Source organism: Neofelis nebulosa, chromosome 4, assembly GCF_028018385.1.
Source record: "Neofelis nebulosa isolate mNeoNeb1 chromosome 4, mNeoNeb1.pri, whole genome shotgun sequence".
NCBI classification, from domain to species: domain Eukaryota; kingdom Metazoa; phylum Chordata; class Mammalia; order Carnivora; family Felidae; genus Neofelis; species Neofelis nebulosa.
In genome coordinates, this window is record NC_080785.1 from 138,459,698 (window position 1) to 138,482,237 (window position 22,540).

A 22,540-nucleotide genomic window follows, 5' to 3' on the forward strand; every position below is an offset into this window, starting at 1 on the left:
TTATCAAAATTAACACAGCAAATTTAGCATATTTATTAATTTCCCGTGTCCCAATTTTCGTCAGTTTCTCCACAGTTATCCTTCATGACATTCTCACTACAGAATAGGTTCTGGTCCAGGATCGTGTATTCTATACCATTGCCCTGGTTCCTTAGTGTTCTTTAGTGTCAAATATTCCGTCACACTTTTATGATACTGAAAAAAAAAAAGATTCAAGAATATAGTCCCATTTTTTCTTAATAGAATTTTCCTCCTTTGGGAGTTTCCCTGATGTTTCCTTCTGAGTACATTCAGGATCTGTCTCCCTGGCTGGAACAATGCATGAGTGATAACGTGGACTTCTTAGGACATACACTGGGTGGCCCACAGTATCCAGCTGCCCCTCATCGGTGAGGTCAAGTTTGATCTCCTGGTCAAAGTGCTGTGTGATTTCTCCATTGTGTAGCTACTCAATTTTCCCTTACAGTTAGTAAGTGCGTGGAAAAACATTTAACACCGTGCAAATATCCTGCCTCCCCATTAAATTTTACCCCCAAACTTGCGCATGCCTTGACTCTCGCACGGAATCCATCATTACCTACAATGATTACGGAATGATGATCTTCCAAATGCCGCACCCCTTCTGTGTGCACTCCTTCTGCTCTGCTCAGCATTCTACTGCAGGCAAGACCCTATTCTCCTCCCCCGTCTATTTACTGATGGGTTTATCTCTTACCGGTATGGACTCATGATTTCCTCTTTTTTCAGTGGTTTGTGAATCACTACTGTTTTCAATGATTTGAGGCTCAAATTGCTTAGCTTTGGCTAGTGGGGGCCCTTTGAGGTTGTGCCTGGGTGTCCTTCTGGCAAACCTCCATCAGTTTTCAGGGTACCTGGGTGACTCATTCGGTTACACATCTGACTGTTGGTTTTGGCTCAGGTCACGATCTCACGGTTTTGTGAGCTCAAGACCCACGTCAGGCTCTGTGCTGATAGCCCTGAGCCTGCTTGGGATCCTCTCTCTCCCATTCTCTCTGCCCCATATCTCTGCCTCTCTCAAATAAACTTAAAAAAAAATTTTTTTGTGATTTTCAAAAAATCCTTTTTCATTTGTAACACTTCCTTTCTGGCATAACAAGATATTCCAGGCTCATACCTTCCCTTCTCCTGTCCTAGAATCAGCCATCCCTTCAGAGTTCTGATTCCTTTTAAGGGAGAATGGTAGAAACTAGCACGATTTATTTATCCCTTTTCCTATTAGTTGACATGTGAGGTGTTTCTAGTTCTAGGCTATTGTAAAATATTCTCTGAATACACTCTTTTACATTTTCTTGGACCTGTGCACTGACTCCTGTTAGGTCTATAATGAGGAGAAGCAATGGAAAGTCATATAATCTCCACTCTGTATACTCAACAGAAATAACATGAAGTCCACACACACACAAAAATGGACACAGATATTCAAAGCAGCTTTGTTGATAATCCGTGCGTGTGTGTGTGTGTGTGTGTATGCGTATGTATTTAGCTTCACTAGATATTGCTAAGTAGTTTTTCGAAGTGTTCTTACCATTAGTTTTGTCGGGGACATGGAAGTTGTCGGTCCCGGCAGGTAGGGAAGAATAATCAGGGGCAGGCGTCATAATGGGCCATTGCAATCCAGAGACATGTTTTCTACCAATGGCAGAACTGCTCATCTTCCAACAGATAATGAGTGGAAAATGCTGAGATTTTACCACCTGGTCTGCTCTTAGGCATCTCTTTAGAGACTGCTGCTTTAGGATGGGCAAGATGGAAGTTACTCAAGTCAAGAATCTCCCGCTATCTGCGAAACAGTTTTTATTTCAGTGGTGCCAGTGACGGCACTTAGGAACTGCAGGGCCATTGCTGGGGGTACCCGCTGTTTTCTCAAACATTAGGGTCACGGTGTTGTTTTAAAAGTGCCTCCCCAGGGAAAGAAGGGGTGTTCCAGGGCCTCACTCACATCTTCTGGCCGTTAGGGGCCCATTTAAAACCCTGGGAACAGTCATTCCCGCAGCAGCCTGAGAGAGTAAATATCCCTCTGTGTACACCCAGGGAGTCACTTAGTGTTCCAGACATTTGAGATATGGAGCTTAGGGACAGCGGGCGCAGGAGAAAGCTGCTGGAGACCAACAGGAAAGTGAGTCGGTCTGGTATCATAGGACTAGATACGAGGCTCCGTGTCAGTAGGAACTGCTTGGGCATGGCCCAGCCTCTGCAGCTGAAACCTTCTGCGTCCAGAATATCTGTCCTCTGTACTTACAGCACAGCGTTAGATCAAAGAGGTATCAGAAGCCCTTTGTAGAAATTCTAAACACAGGAAGCATCACGCGTAAGAGGCACAGTGGACTCTTAGTAACTTCGATGAGCCTTTGTAGGAATTAGCAACTAGTAAAATGCATCTCTGTGGATGCCTTTTAACCAGGTGCCCTCTCTGGGTGGACACTACCCCGCCACCCCCGCCGTGCCGTGGAATGGGGAAAGCCCTCGCACGCGCTTTCCAAGAGAGCTCTTGTGCCGTGTACAGCTGCAGAGCCGCGTGCAGCGATCCTGGGTAGATTCTGGTGGTTCAGATGAACCCGACTGCAACTCGTATTAACCTCCACGGTCCTCTCTTCTCTCTCCCTGTCCCGCCAGGCCTGTCCGCAGATGGTGGCGCCAAGCGCCAGGAGCACCTGTCCCGGTTTTCCATGCCTGACCTCAGCAAAGACTCTGGAATGAATGTCTCTGAGAAGCTGAGCAACATGGGCACTCTAAACTCGTCCATGCAGTTCCGGAGCGCAGAGTCAGTCCGCAGCCTGCTCTCCGCCCAGCAGTACCAGGAGATGGAGGGAAACCTCCACCAGCTCGGCAACCCCATCGGGTACAGAGACCTGCAGTCCCACGGAAGGATGCACCAGAGCTTTGACTTCGATGGAGGGATGGCAGGCAGCAAGCTGCCAGGGCAGGACGGCATGAGGATCCAGCCCATGAGCGAACGCACGCGGAGGAGAAGTACCTCCCGTGATGACAGTCGCCGCTTCCGACCTCACCGGTCCAGGCGTTCCCGGCGCTCTCGCTCCGACAACGCCCTGCACCTGGCCAGCGAGCGCGAGGCCATCTCCCGGTTAAAAGAAAGGCCCCCCCTCAGAGCCAGGGAGGACTATGACCAGTTCATGCGCCAGCGGAGCTTCCAGGAGAGCCTGGGCCAAGGCTCCCGCCGGGACCTGTACGGCCAGTGCCCGAGAACGGTGTCGGACCTGGCTCTGCAGAATGCCTTTGGGGAGCGATGGGGACCCTACTTCACCGAGTATGATTGGTGTTCCACCTGCTCTTCCTCTTCGGAGTCTGACAACGAGGGCTATTTCCTAGGAGAACCAATCCCCCAGCCCGCCCGCCTGCGCTACGTCACGAGCGACGAGCTGTTGCACAAATACAGCTCTTACGGCCTCCCCAAGTCTTCCACGTTAGGGGGCAGGGGACAGGTGCACAGCAGGAAAAGACAAAAGAGCAAAAACTGTATCATTTCCTAATACGATTGGGGTCAGGGAATGGGGGAAGATGGGAGCTAAGAATGTAAAGTCAGAAACTTGCACTGTTTTAAAATGTAAAGCGCTTTTGGGGGGGGTGGTTGCTGGAGGAGAAGAGGGAAACGCTGGCAGTTGATGGAGGCAAGGTCATAGACTGACTCAATAGGTAGTCGCAGTTCTCGGCATGTTGAATATTATTTGCACATTTCACTTTGGAAACGCTATAGACTCTGTGGAGGCCAGAGTTGGTCACCTCCTTCCCGTCAGTCTGTGTTGAGTCGCCTTTCGCAAGATGGCAAGTTGTTTCCCGCTCGCTTACATCCTCTCTGGCTCTCTCTTACTTTTAGGACCCTTTTTCCAGTAAGTAATTTGTTTATTAGCCAGGACCCCAGACTAAGTTATTTACATGTCCATTGTAAATGCAATGTAAATGAGAGTTCTGATAAAATATTTTTGTATTTTGTAATATCAAAGGAATTTCTATATCGTAGGACTCAGTGAAGCCTTGCATGCATACCCAGCGTCGTCTTTGAGTAGTATTCAGAGGTGGTCCAGGACCACCGTTTTTTGTTTTTTTTTTTTCTTTTTTCTATACAAATTTGTTACATGTCAGTGAGACCTTTTTCAAAGGAGTTTATTCAATTTGGCTTTTTGTGGCTGAAAAAAAAAAATTTAACTATTACACCCAAAGCATTTTATGCTCCATTCCATCTTCAGGAGAGACATCCTTAGGTCTGCTCCCACCCTCGGTAGAATTTATTCTCTACAAAGTGATAGTAATTTTTATTAAAATTGCAAACGTAACTTTTGCCAATTAGAGAAACCAACCAGTGTCAGTCAAGTCCCGTGAGACACGCCATCCCTGCTGGGAACACTGAAGTTGCTCACTGTTGACCTGTCCCTTGGGGATAGCGAAAGTGCCCGTGAGTGGTGCCGTTGTGTGATGTCCGCATGACGTTGTTTTGAATGTGGCATTATTTTCTGGTGCTCATGTTTCCTGGATTATATTATCTGCTTTCCTTTACCAAGGCAGACGGAACAGCTGCCTTAGCCTGACAACCGGTTGTCCTCAGTGCAAACTTAGGCATTAGACATTTAGGGGCAGAAGGGTTCTGAGGGGCTCTGGGAGTGACGGGGGGTCACACACAGATTGTATGCCATGCATGGAGAAGGAACAAGGCAGCTTCAAAGCAGAAAGCAGGTCAAGGGTAGAGACTGAAGGGGAATATGAAGGAAGGTCAGAGCAAAGAACTTCTGGAAAGGAAGTAGACTAGCGGTGACCACTACCTTGAATAACCCCGCAGTGCTTGTGGAAGGAGTCCAGTTTAACCCACCCCGTAACCAGAGTGTCTGGGTTACCCAGGAGAGGGAGCTGCTCAGGAGATTTCAGGCTAATGGCCTTGCAAACCAACCATTGTTGAGAAGGGGATTTCCATTTTGAACTTTGGGGACTGTTGGTCAGACAGAAAATGGGCTCAAAAGTGAGTTTGCTTAAAGAAGACATTTAGCGGTTGTGTTGTTTATAGTAAAAAAGAAAAAACAAAAAAAAAACCCTTCCTACCTTGCTTCGGTTCAAGATGAAGCGCTTGCTTTCTGTTCCATTCTCCTCCTCCTTTTAATGGATTGTGGCGGTTGAAATAATCCATTGGAGGACCCACCTTTAGTGAGATGTACTGTGGATGTAGTACACGGCGTATCTCAGTGGCCATCTGCCATGGTGAGGTGAGTGTGGTCTCTTTTCAGTATAGTAGTTAATATTTTCTAGTATTTTCTTATGGAGAGAATGTGAAAAGTGGCTTTTCAGACACCATCCCAAATGGGTCTGGGGAATAGAAGGCTATAAAGGATGTGGAAATGGCACTCCATTCAGGATGTATACAAATAATTTGCTTTTCAGGTATTAATATGACATTTGTCATTGTCACTGATTTTTTAAAAAAGCAATGCAAATGTTGGTTGTGGCTGTTTTCCGCATGCTATCTTCATTATCTAAATGCTTCATTAATTATCCAAGCCTCCGGAGAATTAACTCTATTACGTTTGTATAGTAAGTTTGTAAACTGCTTGGCAAAACTGATTAAGAAATACTGTGCAGCACCATGCTACTGAAGTGGCCGGTTTCTGGTAGAAATCGGGCGAGTCCAATGTGGAGTTTTGAGTTCCTTGGTTGACGAGAATAAAAAGGCATTTTGGAAAAAGAAAAGAGAGACAAAAGTAGATCGCTTAATGTAGCCAACAGCTGAAAAATAACGTCTGTCCTCTCTAGCCTGGAATCCAATGAAAGAAATTCTCCTGGTAAAAAAAAAAAAGCTGCTTTCTAACTCCATCCTTTTCAGAGTACCTCTTACTTTCCCCAGATGAGGCTTTAGCCACCATCCGCAGAAAGAAGATGGTAACCAGAAATCAACACGGAACCATATCCCGACAAGGGATGGGAGGAATAAGGGATTTCGGATCTAGCGGTGCAGGGAGCGTCCGACAGCCGAACTGGTCCGAGCTTGAGATGTAGTGAGAGGCAGGCCTCAGGGCCACACTCTGTGTAAACAAGGTCACCTCCATGTTTTCTATCCCTGCTCCCCACCCCACATGCAGCCAAGCACCTTACAGAGAATGCCCACGAGGACGGTTAAATCGTCACAAAGATGACGGGACCTCCAAGTGAGTGCCCTGGGGAAAGCAGGATGTCACTGCGTTAGGAATTACACCTCTTCGTGATACCTTAAACATAACATCGCAGAATCCTGTTCCCAAACACTCAATGCATTCTTTTCTGAGGCAAGAACTTTGGGTCCTTACCGGATTCCTCCCGCATAACCATGAGCTCTTCTCGGTCAAGTTTTGCCTGCGAGAGGGGCTTGCAGTCACCTCTTCGTAGATCATCCTATTATCCTCAGTAGACTGTTCTAGAAAAGTAATCTCTCTTTTCCTAGTTTCCTCTCTTCTCTAATGCCTTAGGTTTGTTTGGTTTTTCTACCTCTCTTCATAGTGATCTTCTTGCCTTTTGGTTAAAACCACAACTTTGGAGTTAAGTTCATTTCTTATCGCTGCTCAATTCATTGGCAACAGAACTGGCTGTTTCCCAGGAAGAAGTAGCCATTGACAGTTTCCTGAATGGCCCTGCCAATACATACAACCCTTGATACTGTGAACAGGTTTCTTGGCAGGCTGGTGGCATCGAGTGTGGCATTCAGGTACCCCCCCTTCCTTCTGTCATATACTTCTGGGATCTCTACCAAGCGTGAAGGTGAACGAGGTGAGGGAGATCAGAACCATGTTTCCTGGTCATGCGCAGGTCCAAGGCAGGTAGAATTCCTAGCGTTGGTTGGTCGATGCCTGCTTTCTACGTTTACCTTCTCATCTCTAGTCGTTCTTTTCTGCTCTCAGCCAGCCCCGTGAACATTTCCAGTAGGGGGCCAGAAGGCAGCTCCTTCTCATCTTCTTTTCACATTCTGTAGGATTTTCTTGCACTGCAACAAATTATATTTCCTTCCCCTCCTGCAGTGGCTTTCTGCTTCTGGGGTACCACTTGCCATTGCCGAGCTCAGGTGCAGCCGGTGATGACATCTGGGTGGCACAGGCTCTGGAGTCCCTGCAGCCTGGGCAGGTATCATCAAAGTGTCCCTGTGTGCTCTCCCAGAGAGCATGGATACAGCCTCAGAAATCTTTGTGACCCTCCAACCAGCCAGGATCAGTCGACTAGAACTGAGGTTATTTGATAACACAGCTGATCTGTGAACCAGTTTTTATGTATCTTTCCATCTTTTGCCATTGGCCCCCAAACGGTACACCAGCCATTTAGGAAGCATCGTTCATAAGTCACGGTGGATGCTAAAAGTGGAGGCTGACTTCTTAAAGCAAAACAAAGACCGGTCTCTGTGGCCTCCTTTTCCATTCTCGTGTTCTTGGCCGATTATTACAGGCAGACTTCTGTTCATCCTCTTGCAGAGGTCAGATAAGAGAGGCCATCTCATTCTTTGTCTAATCCCACCTTCTAACAAGAAATAACACAAGCATTTCAATTCCAAGGAGAAGTGCTCTTTGCATATCTCTGTCTAACAGAAACCAGATGCTAACGCCTGAGAAGGAGGATCTATCTGTGACAAAGGAAAAGTGGAAAATGAAACCAGTTATCTGACCGTTTCATGCCAGAAGAGTTGCTGTTAGCGACTGTTTCGCACCTTCAGGGCTTTGAAATGGGCCCTGTGGACAGCCTTCCGGCTGCAGGGCTCAGCTAAGCCTCCTCTCCTGACATGGAAGGCAGTTTCAGATTGCCACCTTTTGAGGTACATCTCTGGAAGTACCGGGGAAGTAGAAATGAGAGCTTTGCCTTGCCTCCAGTGCTTGGTCCCTTGGGGGCCTCAGCAGACACCCGAACTGGTTTGTCTGACCACTTGGAAGCAGTTGTCAAGGTTAGGACCAAGAAACGATTGGATTCCTTTTTCATTTTCTCATAATAGTAGCCCAGTCAACACAAGACTGCCATAAGCCATGACTCACTATTGGGAGCTATAGTCTTTTATAAGCTTACTTCCTGCTGACAAAACTAGCTTTCCCCAAGGGAAATTAAAAAAAGGAGGGAGGGAAGTCATGTAGCGTAGGAAAACATTTCTGTGGTGATTTAGGATAGAAAAAATTGCTCTATCCTGAGACTTTTCAGAGACATCCCTTCACCCTACTGGGCACTTGGCCATTCATGTTCAATAGGTCACACTGACCAACCTTTTGAGAATTTTTTGGAGAGAGTTACCCACTAGCAAGGTCTGTTCTCCAGCCTCTCTAGTTGATACTCCTGTGTTTCCACAATGCATTTTCGTTCTATCGTGGACCCTGACTTAACACTCTAAGGTCTACAAGTCCTTCATTTTCCTTAGCAAATTAGGACTTTGGCATGTTTCCTTCTCCCAAACACATTCTTTCCTGTACAGAATTGCGTTGCCCATCTCCTGCTTTAACTCCCAAGTGCATAAACAAAACCTCAGAGGGTCTGAGAAGGTGAGGCAGGCCAGACTCCGTGTTGTGTGTCGAATGTCAAGGCATTTGTTAAGAAGGTCTGCAACAGGCCTTTGGTGTGGGCTCTGCCAGAGACTGTTGTGAACACTTTGCTTGAGATCCGTGCCCTGTAAAATGGATATGTTTTACTGATGTCTGTAATACATTTGTAAACTTCCAATAAAATTTGAATAAAAGAAACGTTGCCGTTCTTCTCGGCCCTCCCTCCCTTTCCGGGTTTCTTGAAATCTCTGCCTTTGAGTGGCTCAACAAAGAAGACAGAGGCTGCACGTGTCTGGAGGTAAGATTTCCTATGGAGGGTGAACCTGACAGTGCGGATCGGATTTTTCAACTTCGGCACCATCGACAGTTAGAATCAGTTCGTTCTTTGTGATGGAGGACTGACCTGTGCCTTGTAGGAAGGTTGGCAACATCGCTGACCTTTCTACGCTCTAGATGCTAGTGGTAGGTGCCCTCTGTTCTGAGTTGTGACAACCAAAGATCTCTCCGTGCGTCACGCCCATACGATGGCTGCTCTCAAAAAAAACAAAGGGTAAAAACAGGTGTGGGTGAGGACGCGAAGAAATTGCAACCCTTGTATACCGTGGGTGAGACTGTGGAGATGGTGCATCCTCTGTGGAAAACACTACAGCAGTTTCTCACTAATTTAAACGTCGAACTACCGTACTTGCGGGCAGATACTGAAGAGAATTGAAAGCACGGCCTCAGAAGGATAGGAGCGCCCCTGCGCTCGTAGTGGCATTATCCACAATAGCTAAAAGGTGGAAGGGGCCCACATGTCCGTAAGTGGACGAATGGATGAACGAGATGTGGTGTAGACATATAGCGTGCCGTGTCATTCAGTCTTAGAAAGAAGAAAATCCCGGGGGCGCCTGGGTGGCGCAGTCGGTTAAGCGTCCGACTTCAACCAGGTCACGATCTCGCGGTCCGTGAGTTCGAGCCCCGCGTCGGGCTCTGGGCTGACGGCTCGGAGCCTGGAGCCTGTTTCCGATTCTGTGTCTCCCTCTCTCTCTGCCCCTCCCCCATTCATGCTCTGTCTCTCTCTGTCCCAAAAATAAAATAAAAAACATTAAAAAAAAAAAAGAAGAAAGAAGAAAATCCCGTCCCATGCTACAACGTAGATGAACCTAGAGGACCTCCTGTGCAGTGAAATGAACCAGTCACAAAAAGGCCAATAATTCCTAACTCCACTGGCCCGAGACACCAAGGGTAGATTCGTAGAGATGAAAAATAGAATGGGGGTTTCCAAAGGGCTGAGAGGAGAGGAGAACTGGAAGTTATGTAATGGGTATAAAGTTCCAGTTTTTCAAGAGGAAAAATCTGGCAGTTGTTGGTACAACATACTACCAAACTCTGCACTTAGAAATGGTGAATTGTATCTTTATTTTACCACAATTAAAAAATATCTCGACACATTGCTGAACGTCCCTTGGGGACAAAATCACTCCTGGTTGAGAATCACCAGTTTTTGTTTTTGTTTTTTTAATGTTTGTTTATTTTGACGCAAAGCCCAACACAGGGCTCGATCGCACAAACCGTGAAATCGCGATCTGAGCCAAAATCAAGAGACACTCAACCGAGTCACCCAAGCGCCCCAAGAACCATCGGTTTAAATGTTTTGCTTTCTTAGCATCTCTGTTTCTTGAAGATTCTAGAAACCGACTCCTACCCAGGCCACATGGTTAATTTTCAGTTATTAGCAGGAGTTGAAAACAAGTGACTCCAAAATACCCATATTAGCTTTTAAGGAAATGTGTTATCTAGGGAATTCTGTCCACGAATATGTTATGGTTAGGGTGGCGTTCGTAGTGTCTAGGAGCCAGGACCAAAGCAGTATGTAAATCAGATTTTCCCGTGTCTGATCCATGACATCTGGGAGTTGCTGGAAAACTGTGATAACATTCTTTCAACAAATCTTTATTGAAAACCTGCTGAATGCTGGACACTATGCTAGGTGCTTGGAATACAGCAACATACAAACAAAACTTTACCCTAAAGGAGCTTACAAACTCGACTTGCCACCAGGAATGAAATCTGAAATAACAAATATTGTCACCCACCCTAACCACGGGGACTTGGCATTCCAGACAAGACTTACTTCTTTCTAAGGCTTTTTGAGAGCCTTTGCATGAAGACTCGAGTTGTATTGGAAATGACAATTACCGTGCTTGTTCTGTTCACAGACCTTCCTGGGGACCATGGCCCTCAGGCAGCCATGGTTTTACTATATGACCCCCCTCTTCCTCCTCTCCAGCCAAAATGATTGGAGTCGAGAGTGGCACCTAACCAGCAATCTATAAGTGATGTAACACAAACCAGTAAAATGGACCAGGCTCCCTCTCTCCAAAATGTAAACTAAGGAATCCTGAGAGACTGAGGCTGTTGGCAATGCAGGCTGAAGCCGGGAGGATGTATAGGGAGGGCAGCCAGGACCCACAAGCATCAGGGTAGGATGAAGGATGGAGGAGCAGAAGCTCAGGCAGAGAGCAGGACCAAGAATACAGATGCATGTGACCCCAGGGAGATCACGTGTGACCCACAGGAGCTGGTCCCTGGGACTTCCTCACATTCCACTGAACACATTCCACTTCCTGCCCTAGAGGTACTCTTCTAGGATCAGCACGTGATTTAGGTCCTTCCCACGCCCTGTGCTTGTGTATCATTACATCATGCACTTTCATCAACTTTTTTTTTAATGTTTATTTTTGAGAGAGACACACAGTGCGGGTGGAGGAGGGGCAGAGAGAGAGGAAGACACAGAATCCTCCCCGATGCGGGGCTCGAACCACGAACCGTGAGATCATGACGCTTCATGAGATCATGAAGTCGGACGCCTAACCGACTGAGCCACCCGTGCTTTTTTCAGCTCTTACTTGCACTCAAGTGTTCCTTGCAACCCTAATTAACACACTGAAGGATGGGGAGCGCCTAGGTTAATTGTCCGACTTCAGCTCAGGTTATGATCTCCTGGTTCGTGAGTTCAAGCTCTGTGTCGGGGTCTGTGCTAACAGCACAGAGCCTACTTGGGATTCTCTCGCTCTCCCTCTCTTTCTCCCCCTTCAGCACTCACGCCTTTTCTCTCTCTCTCCCAAAAAAAGATAAAACTTGAAAAAATATATACATGAAGGATGAATTCTGAATGGCAGCTCCCACACCTTTTATTTGGCTCCCCTTGAGCAGTTTAATCCCATTTCGGCCACTTGTTGTGTCATCTCAGAAAATGTGCCGGTCCTCTTTGAGCCTCAGTTTTTATCTCACTAATGGGAGTGTAATGGAGTTGTGTGGGTTTACAGGAATAATGCAGGTCAACCTCCTAGTTCTGTGTCTGCCACCGTAAGAGTTCGAAACGTTATCTGTCGCTGCCATTACTATCCATCATCATCATCAACTCAAAGAGTAGCAGAAAGTGGATGCCATTGGTATCCCAGCCTCATTTATTTTATCTTAATGAAGCATTGAACAGGAGTTAGCGACGTCCCAGGAAGGCCTGCGTCTTTACCACGTGTAAGAAATGCCCGCAATTTACTAAACGAAGCCAGTCTCCTAGTCCTACTCACTTTCTGTCTGGTTCAGTGGCTCTGGGGTCAAGCCCAGAATATGCTTTTGTAATAAGGTCTTTCAAGTCATTCCAGTCCAGCAGGGTTAAGGACCACACATGACGAATCTCTGACTTAACCTATGTTTGTCTGTTTGTCTTCTCCCAAAGCAAACAAAAAACATGTCTGCCAGTCCCACCCACTTCAGAACAATCTGATATCGATCCCAGTGGTCAGGATGGAAAGATCTGAGCCTGGAGCTTATAATACAATTTTGGAGGATCTGAGATATGTTCAGTTTTTCCCAGGAGTGACAGTCTCCACAAATAGAAGTGTAGTTTAACTGATTTTAATTTTTCAGAATATATATATATATATATATATATATAAAATCTTACAGTGAAATCCAGTCTAACAATTATATTTGGATCTGAGAATTGCTACTCTCGGCTCAGAGCCAATGGGTTCCATGCATCAAAATTACCTTGGTAGTAATTATGTAATTCCAGAGGTCCTGGCCCCATCCCTAGAAAGTCTGATTCAGGAGGTTTATAGCAGCAAACTGCATTTTTCATAAACCTTCAGGGATCTGAGGCCACCCTTGGGAGAAAGGGCTCTGAGCCTCTCTCACCATGGGAAACCCGTCCCCTGAGAGCCCTTTGTGTTGCATGCGGTCCAGCTTGTGTTACAAAGCTTCACGCTGGAAGAGGCTTCTCAAATGTTTATCTACCATAGGTGTGGACACTGGTTTACTTTTGGCCCCCAGTGAGAAACTGCAGCCCCATTGGAAAACCGATGCCAGGGTAACTTCTAAATACAACTAATTTTGTCTGAGAGAGATGTCAAGACTAGAGCCCCAGAACGAAAGCTTCTGGGAGGATGCCGTAGATAAATAATCAAAAACAAACACAGGCTGAAGTTTAGGGGGAGGTGGTTAAACCGTTAAATGACACAATCATACCCGGCGGGAGAGGAGATGATTTAAGAGCTTTCTCAGCAAAATACTAGCAGGTAGTCGTTCCCCTGCTCGGTTGGTGATTCTAGAGAGAAAACAGATCATCAAGGCTGATGGGCAACTTTGTGCCATTAACACGAAACAAGTTAGCCAACAGATGAGACCAGAAGTATCCGAAAGTAAACACGATAACCTGAGGAATTGGGGCCATAAAAGGCAGGTGTCTTAGGCCACGTTCTTTGGATTTCATGTGGTCAAAAGTTACTTCAAGGTAACTTGAGCAATAAGGAAACAGAATTTCTTTGCAGAGTAATACGTGTCTTCTAAGAACCTAAGGGCAGCCTCTTCATGAGAGCCTGGAACCAGGAAGAGGAAAGCCCCAAGAGGTCAAAAGTGTTGGATCCCAATTTTTGAACCTGTTTTCCTCCAGTTGTCTCCTTAGTCTTCTGCCTTTGCTTTTGCGCATTTGAGGAGCTCATGGACATCTGTGGCCCCCACAGCTCCTGAGTGGCCATCCCCCACATTGAACCCCTTGTTCTCCGGAAAAAAACCTTCTGGTTAGCCCAACTTGGACCAGGCACTCCTTCCTGTCGGAGGAAAGGAGGTGACTCCTAGTGCTAGCCTGCTAGCAGCGTGCTAGTGTTTGCAGGTGAGGAAACAGTTTTCAGACAGAGAGTCCTGGGGTGAGCGGACACCCCAAAATGTATCTCCTATAAGAACTATCCTATAACATCCCCAGGGAAGAACCCGGACTGTTATCTGTTGGATGTATTTCTAAACAGTCGTTCGTTCTCTATTTATCAAATTGGAGGCACCTCTCAAGGGAAAGTTTCTCCAGCCCCCAAGCCCCCCGACTCCTGCTGGCCCAGTCTCAGCCAAGTATTGCATTCAAAGAAACACAATCCAGGAACCAAAAATATTATAAATCTATACTTCGTCTATCAAATCTGTACTGTCTCTCAAGGAAAGACCAAAGGAAAAGGTGAATTCTGATTGTTGTTGTTGTTGTTTTGGGTTTATTTATTTATTTTGAGAGAGATAGTGAGCAGGGGAGGGGCAGAGAGAGAGGGAGAGAGAGAATCCCAAGCAGGTCCCACACCATCAGCGCAGAGCCCAATGCGGGGCTCAAATTCACACGCTGTGAGATCATGACCTGATTTGAAGTCAAGAGTCAGATGCTTAACTGACTGAGCCACCCGGGCATCCCGGAAAAGGTGAATTCTTAAGGCCTGGCATATATCTTCAGATTCTCTCTATCCATAGTGGCACCCCCACTATCCTGCACATGGTTTTCATGGGGCCTAACGTACAATAGATGCTCAAAAAATATTTTGAAGGGATGTCAAAAGGAAGATTCCTAAAGATCTTGGGTCAGTAAATTAAAAGGGCCAAGAGAGGGGCACCTGGGTGGCTCAGTCGGTTGGGCGTCCGACTTCGGCTCAGGTCATGATCTCACGGTCCGTGAGTTCGAGCCCTGCGTCGGGCTCTGGGCTGACAGCTCGGAGCCTGGAGCCTGCTTCAGATTCTGATTCAGATTCTCCCTCTCTCTGACCCTCTCCTGTTCATGCTCTCTCTCTGTCTTTAATAAACATTAAAAAAAAAAAAATTAAAAAAAAAAAAAAAAGGGCCAAGAGAGATCACGAACTGAGTCTTACACACCCCTGAGTGTTCAAGTTCCCTATGATACTCCAGCTTTCCTTCTGAGGTGAAGGCTTTTTTCCTCTGGATGATGAGTTGCTATGAGGCAAAATTTCACTCCAAGCCCCCTATCAGTGGCTGTGATCAGGTTTGCATTACTGAATTTACCCCAAATTGGTTTTTTTTTTTAACTCCAGCTAAGCATACTATTTTCCAATTTCAAGGGGTAATAGTGCCCTTAGACTCCATAATGAAGCCACCAACATTTCAAGTACTATCAACTATAAATGCAAAATCTAAAGTGAAGGGCTTATGCCACTGAATTATAACCAGATGATTTATGATATAATGAAAGATCCATCACTAGGAAGTGAGGGTTTAAGAAAATCAAATCCGTATTGATCTGGAAAAATGCTACCCGGGAATAAACTTATATCAGCAAATGGAATAAATTACCATATTTCAACATACTTCTTTCATGGGTCTAGTGCTAATTACACCACCGTTGTTTATTGGAAAATGTGCCTGAGCAAGCCAGGACAGAACCCAAGCACACTTAGTGGATAATAGAAATCTACAGCTGAATTAGAAATAAATGGTACAACACTTAATAAAAGCCCCAATGGCAGAAGAAACACAAAAAAAGAAGTTGATGATTTCTACCTAGTAATGAAAAGTGAGCCTAGCCAAAGCAAATGTTTTTCTAACATTCCAGATAAAATCAACTCTATTTATAGTAAACAGGAGCCCCACAGGCAAAGGTTTGCAACGGTGTGCATTCAAAAGGTAGATGATGTTGGGGCAGCTGGGTGGCTCACTGAGTTGAGCATCCAACTTCAGCTCAGGTCATGATCTCATGGTTGGTGAGTTTGAGCCCCGCCGCGATCGTTCTGCTGTCAGCACAGAACCCGCTTAAGATCCTCGGTCTCCCACTCTCTCAGCCTCTCCCCCCTTTCTCTCTCTCTCCGAAAAATAAACAGACTTAAAATTAAAAAAAGGTAGATAAGCTTCTCAAGTTCCACATATGAGTGAAAACATTTGATATCTTTCTCTGACTGACTTATTTCACTTAGCATAATACCCTCCAGTTCCATCCACGTTGCTGCAAATGGCAGGATTTCATACTTTCTCATTGCCAGGTTAGTATTCCACTGTATGTATAAACCACATCTTCTTTATCCATTCACCAGTTGATGGAGATCTAGGCTCTCAGACCATGAGGAAAGGGAAGGTGGAAAAAAAAAATAGTTACAAACAGAGAGGGAGGGAGGCAAACCATAAGAGACTCTTAAATACAGAGAACAAACTGCGGGTTGATCGGAGGGCGGGGGAGAGGGGAAAGTGGGTGATGGGCATCGAGGAGGGCACTTGTTGAGATGAGCACTGGATGTTGTATGTAAGCGATGAACCACGGGAATCTACCCCCAAAACCAAGAGCACACTTTACACACTGTATGTTAGCCAATTTGACAGTAAGTTATTTTTTAAAATAATTTTAAAATAAATTATTTTATTAAAAATAAATTTAAAATTTTTTAATTTAAAAAAATTTTAAAAGGTAGATAATGCTCTTGCCACAATATTTTTAGAGATATTGAAACCAGTTTACTTGTTCTACAGTCTAGAGTTTTCTTTCATTTCTTTTTGCCACATTGGAAAAACTGACCTTGTCACCTGAAAATACACAGTGTAAGATGACATTTTCCTAGCCAATAAGAGAGATCCAAGAACTATGGACCCACACCAAAGTCAATAGTGAATTCTTCTGATCTAGAAAGAGAGGCAAGAACTATATTCCTTTCATTTCAAAATTATTCCCAGATAAAGAACCCAGGAAAGGGGTGGCTGAGCCTGGGTGGCTCAGTTGGTTAAGCGTCCCGATTTTGGCTCAGGTCATGATCTCACAGTTCATGGGTTCCAGCTCCACATTGGGCTCTGTGCTGACAGCTCAGGGCCTAGAGCCCACTGGGTATTCTGTGTCTCCCTCTATCTCTCTGCTTCTCTCCTGCTCATGCTCTCTCTCTCTGTCTCAAAAATGAATACACATTTTAAAATTTTTTTTAAAAAGGAACCAGGAAAGAAATTGGCTCATTTATTTGCAAAATCTGTCCCCTAAATATCATGTCAACTGTGTCAAAGTTGTTTCTCAATTCTGCACGATAATTCACAAGAAGTTTTGTATAAAGAATGGGCATGTCTGCAACATTTAATGCACATTGAATGAGCCTGTGTTCCCTTCCACTCCCAGCCCCCTTGCGGCTGGGTGGAGTCATGTGACTAGTGCTGGTCAAAGAACTGAGAGGAAGTGAGGTGTCACTTCCAGACTAATGCGGTGAACCACCGCTATGCATTTCATTTGCCTACCATTTCTCCTCCCAAGCCACGTGATCTGGATGCCTCAGGTTGAGATGCTGAGTCACTGGACAAAAGCAGATCTCCCTGCGTCACTCTATGGAAGAAGCCATCCACAAGTCTTGTGTAAACAAGAAATACACCTTTGTTGTATTAAATGGTAGAGATTTCAGGGTTAATTTGTTGCTACAGCATAGCCCAGCCTATTGTGAGTAATACATGGGAACAAATCTAAAATGACCTCTCAAGGTTCTTTCTAGTCTGGATGATCTGGTCATGTTGAGTCAGTTGATGGCCACGAGAAGTTCTGAAGGCCTAAAGGGCCAAGGCTTTGGATTTAGCTCCTTTGTTCACTGGCTTGGTTGACTTGGTTTGTTGGTTGCTTGTTTTGGTTAAATCACTGGGTTATTTAAGCCTCCGACCTTGATAATGGGCTTAGAGAACTACATTCTACAAGATTGTCTACTCCAAGCAGGTGTGTAGGTACACCATTGCATTTACACATGCTAAGCTTACTCAGTGCATATAGAGAGCAGGTTTTCAATAAATATTTGTTGAACAAAAAGAATAAAAGAACTAATTAAATAATTGAAATGACCCATGGCATGAGTATCTAGATCTCATAGAGCCCTCCTCCAACCCAAGTGCTGCCCTAGAAAGACAGGGAAAGACTTTCTCCTCTGCACAAAAGCAGAGCTGTGGAGGGAAACCACTAAGCTTAATTCATTGAAGAGCATATTCATTCTTCAGGTATTTATTGAGCACCTACTGTGTGCATTATTCTAGGGTTGGGGATAAAGCAGTGAATAAGGTAGACAAATTTCCTGTTTTCTTGGAGCTCTTTGCTTTTCTTTCTTGTCCTTTTTTAAAGCCCAAGTTTGGCCTGCAGAAAGAAAAAATTGCAATTATCTAGTTATCTGAGTTATCCAGTATAAAAAAGAATGCATGGCAAAAGGTCCAAGTATCCCCCGATAGATTAACTCTGTAAACCCCACTTCCCTGGAGCCCCCGATTAATTGCTTCACCATTCACCTCTGCTGCTTCGCCTTGGAGATTCCCACCTCCCTGTTTCTTACAAACTGAGCCGATGACCCCTACCCTCCTCCCTGTCCGACTTCATTCTTAGGAAAAGCTATTTCCTTCCGTGGGCTTCTCCTAATCTACTCATGAGTCAGTTTCCTGGAGTTTTGTTCGTTTCTTTGTTTTCTTTCAGTGGTTTTGGAGATGGCTTGCTAACCAACCGTGTGTTAAACATCCCCAGCCAGGGGCTAACTGCATCTGCAGAGAGATGCTCCCCAGCAGTCCTAACTGAAGTCTGCCCTGGACTGGCCCAGAGACTCCGGACAAAAGCTTGCTTCTTCCATCTGATCCCCAGATTATTGGCCAAGACCACACAGGGTAGTATCCAAACAGTGCTGGGTGCTCAGAGGGGCAGTGGTACAGGTGCACAGCTTTAGATTACCCCTCTCCCACCAGCACCCTCCTCCCCTAACCACCCCACAGCAGCGGCACCCAGCAGCTGTAAATAGAGCCGACCCCCCTCAGGGAGCTGGGGTGCAGAGAACTTCTCCATCATCCAGTCCTGCCTTTGTGCCTCTGGCAGTCCCTCCACTGCTTGGCCAGGTTTGAGGGGACCCAAGCTCACCCATGAGATACCAGAAGCATATTTTCCCCTGAAAGGAGTCCTCCTGATATCATCAGGGTGGTTCTCTCCACTCCCCCCCTCCCCACCACCACCAAAGACTGAGGCCAAGAGCTCCGCACAATTCCCAGGCACACCAACCAGGGCACAAACAAGGTTTCAACCTTGTGTGCTGACAGCTGAAAATAAAACCTTTAGTGTGGGCAGTGACATGCCCTGTAAAGAACCAGCTATGGAAGAAGCCTGGGAAGAAACAGGTCCCCAGAGAGCGGGAACATTGGAGGCGTCCAAGTCTTCATTTGCTACCTTGGCGGGTCTCCTGCTTCTGTTTTCCACTCCCTGCCCTGAAGACGGGCCAGTGACCCATGAGGGATAGCAAAGACTTGTTTCTGTTAGCTGGGCCATCCAGATAAATAACAGGTATAATGACAACACAACCGCCTCTGAAACGTCACAGAAGCACTGCAGAAGGGGCCTTCGTGCTTCCTTCACCTAGGCAAGAGTGTGCCTCCCCTGCAGAACCTAGATTTCAGCTGAGAACATGAGTCACCTGGACCAACAGGGAAGGGGGAAAGGCAGGGAGGGCACAGCCACCTCCAGGCCCCAGCACTCAGGGCTCCACAAGTTTGAAATCTGGACAGGATATGTCTCCCTGCATCTTCTGAATGGGTCTTTGTCAAGAATGATGATAGTATCCAGGGGAAAACTTAGCACTGGACTGAGCCAAGCACACTCTCTCTTCTCAGATGATTGCACTCATGAGCAGGCTTCTAAGCAGTAGACGTTAATTTTTGTTCGAGCCCCATTCCCTGGAATGAAATTAAGGGAGCTGTCATAGTTTGTGCATGTTTACCAGTTCTATTTTTTGTTTTTTATTTCAGTTGGATGCATGATTTTTCTCTTCTCACTCCCTTCTCTGAGACCTCGCCCGATGAGAAAGAAACTTGGGCTGTAAGCATACCTTCTCTCCTTCGCATCCATCATCTTCCATCACAAAGGACAGAAGTGTAGTGGTTAAGTGGTCAGGGATAACAGCTGCGTGAGAAATGTTCTGCTTTCAGTAGCGTGGTCTCCTGGACCCAGGGCCTGCCCCACTATACCCCGGAAGAATATTAATAACATGCCCACATGGAGGCGCAAGTGTAAGGATCTATGTTTTTAGGAATTGCATGTATAGTAAGGCAAAAAGATGGGTTGCATTAGAATAAACCCACCAAAGATCTCTATTTAAGGGCTTGTTGTATATACAAAAGGTTTATAAAAACACCGCTTTTCAGCATAACATAAAGACAAGGTGATCACTATGTTGTGTGCCTGAAATAAATGGAACATTGGGTATCGACTACACTCAACTAAAAACCGTGCTTTAAATAGTGCTTTTTTACTTTTTAGAAATAAATTTTTTGCTAAAATGAGACACATACAGGAATGTGTATGTGCTGTCAACCCCTGTGACAAATCTTAAGTGTTGCAATTAAACTTCAAAGAAGTAAGGCTGCTGTAATAGGAAAGAGCGCATTTACCATTCAGATCCAAAGAGCATCCTAAGCATTTTCATTATTAAATGCTTCTATATTTAGGGCCCCCTTAGCAGAGGGTCTGATCTATAGTAAATGCTCAATAAAACATTCTTTCCCCAAATTTCGTTAAGAACTTCCCAGGTACAGCCAAGGTACTCGGTACAGAACATACTTAAAAGGATACCTATCACTTCTGACCTTGAGGAATTCACGGTCAGAGGTCTAACAAGGAGAATACACATAAAGGGTTCTCAGAGGAACTATTTGGGTTCGATTTTAAAGGATGTGCAGTTCGGCAGGTGAAGATGATATGGAAAGGCAGAGGAACCCACAGAGGTTTCACAAAGCTCCCCAGTACGAAACAGTGTGATGTGTGCGGGGAGTGCTGTGCCGTTAGTGTGGCTAGGAGCCTTGTCGCCAGGAGACAGCGTTGGAGAGACACATGGGGTGGGCACTGAAAGGTTTTGGGTGCCAGGCAAAAGAGTGAGCTTCATTCTCTGGGCAGTGAGGAGCCTTTAAGGTTCTTAAGAAAGGACGTGAAGGAATTCGGTTTGTTCTGTAGAAAGCTTACTCTGCCAGCAGAATGCAGGATACTTGGGGAGTGGAAGGAAAATTGAGAGCCGGGGCAGAGACTGTTGCGTCCATCCATCAATCTAAGCAAGGGAAGCTGAGGTCCTGAACTGTCCAGTGTGACCGGAACAGTGGGCATCGGAAGGGAAGAATTGGGAAGAAAAGCTGGAAAGTCTGGTGAGAAGAGAGAGTGTGGCAGAGCCATTGAAGATGGGCAATAGGAACCCGCCAGAAGGTAGAGTGCTTTACTGGTGTGCAGATGTTTCTTTCGGTAGCTGTGGCCTTCTGCGCCCCCAGGATCCCTTAAATGGGAACAGATTCAGGCGGTTCACATCTTATCTCTTGGCTCTGTCCAAATGTGCCATTGAGCACATTTGTTGCTTTCTCTATGCCCCAGAAAGAAAAAAGACACAAAACGTGAGAGGCAAAGAGATATTCTCATTTACTAAGAGGAGAGTGGGTACAAAGGAAGCTCAAGCAGGCTGAGCTGAGGAAAGAAATGCTCATTGGGTCAGCTGGTTGGTTCTGGTTACTTCTTCCTGTCCTTGCTCCTATCAAGCTTCTTCACTGTCAGGTGAATTCATCACCCAGCTTCCCAGTCTGGGGACTGGCTCTGCTGGAGGAAGGATAGGAGCTGTAGAGGGAGAAGAGAAGGTCTCTTTGGACATGTTGGTGGAACTGCAAATGGTATAGGCCTGTTTATTTTCCCAGTGAAACACCACATCATTTCCTTTCACTCTCTTCCAACCAGGATAATCTGGGGAAGAATGGGAACCAAGTAATCAAGCCTTTGGATCTGACCCATACAGCATCTGTCTCTGTGAGCCTCAGGGAGATTCAAAGTTGGCCAATGCTTGTTGATGGGGATGCAAACTGGTGCAGCCACGCTGGAAAAAAGTATGGAGGTTCTTCAAAAAATTTAAAAAAAAAAAAAGAACTACCCCACAATCCAGAAATGGCACCACTAGGTACTTACCCAAAGAATACAAAAAGACTAATCCAAAGGGATATATGCACCCCAATGTTTATAGCAGCATTATCTACCCAAGACAAATTATGGAAACCACCCAAGCGTCCTTTGACAGATGAATGGATAAACAAGAGGTGGTATAAGGGTGCCTGGGTGGCTCGGTTGGTTGAGTGTTCAATTTTGGCTCAGGTCATGATCTGAGCACACTTATTATATTGCTCACCTCCTCGTTGTGAGATCAAGGCCCAACATTGGGTTCCATGCTGAGCTTGAAGCCTGCTTAAGATTCTCTCTCTTTCCCTCCACCCCGCTCCCCACTCACGTGCTCTCTCTCTCTCTCTCTCTAAAATAATAAAAAAAAAGAAAGAAAAGGGGGTGTGTATATACAGTGGAGTATAACTCAGCCATCAAAAAGAACGATATCTTGCCATTTGCAAGGACATGGATGGAGCTAGAGAGTATTACGCTAAGAGAAATCAGTCAGAGAAGGACAAATACCATATGATTTCAGTCATAGGTGGAATTTAAAAAACAAACGAGGAAAAGGAAAAAATAAAAGAGAGAAAGAGGCAAACCGAGAAACAGACTCTTAACTATAGAGAACAAACTGATAGTTGCCAGAAGGGAAGTCTGATGGGGACAGGTGAAAGAGGTGATAGTGACTAAGGACTGCACTTGCTGTGACGAGCCCTGGGTGTTGTAGGGAAGTGCGGAATCACTATATTATACGCATGAAGCTAATATTCCCCTGTATGTTAACTAACTGGAATTTAACTAAAAACTTTAAAAGCCCCCACAAAGTTGGCCATTGCTGGCGGCCAGTGCGTATTTATGCCATTTC

At 45.6% G+C, this 22,540-nt stretch overlaps 1 protein-coding gene across 4 annotated transcripts in view; it reads left to right on the forward strand.

The window, feature by feature from the left end:
- Window positions 1-8,700, forward strand: part of PRICKLE2 (prickle planar cell polarity protein 2) — a 322,338-nt gene extending 313,638 nt beyond the window's left edge. For all 4 annotated transcript variants that reach the window (XM_058726282.1, XM_058726284.1, XM_058726286.1 and 1 more), the window contains one exon: window positions 2,635-8,700. In XM_058726282.1, coding sequence (XP_058582265.1) covers window positions 2,635-3,509 — 875 coding nt within the window. In that variant the 3' untranslated portion in view covers window positions 3,510-8,700. The remainder of the gene's footprint in view (window positions 1-2,634) is intronic.
- The last annotated feature ends 13,840 nt before the right edge of the window (window positions 8,701-22,540 follow it).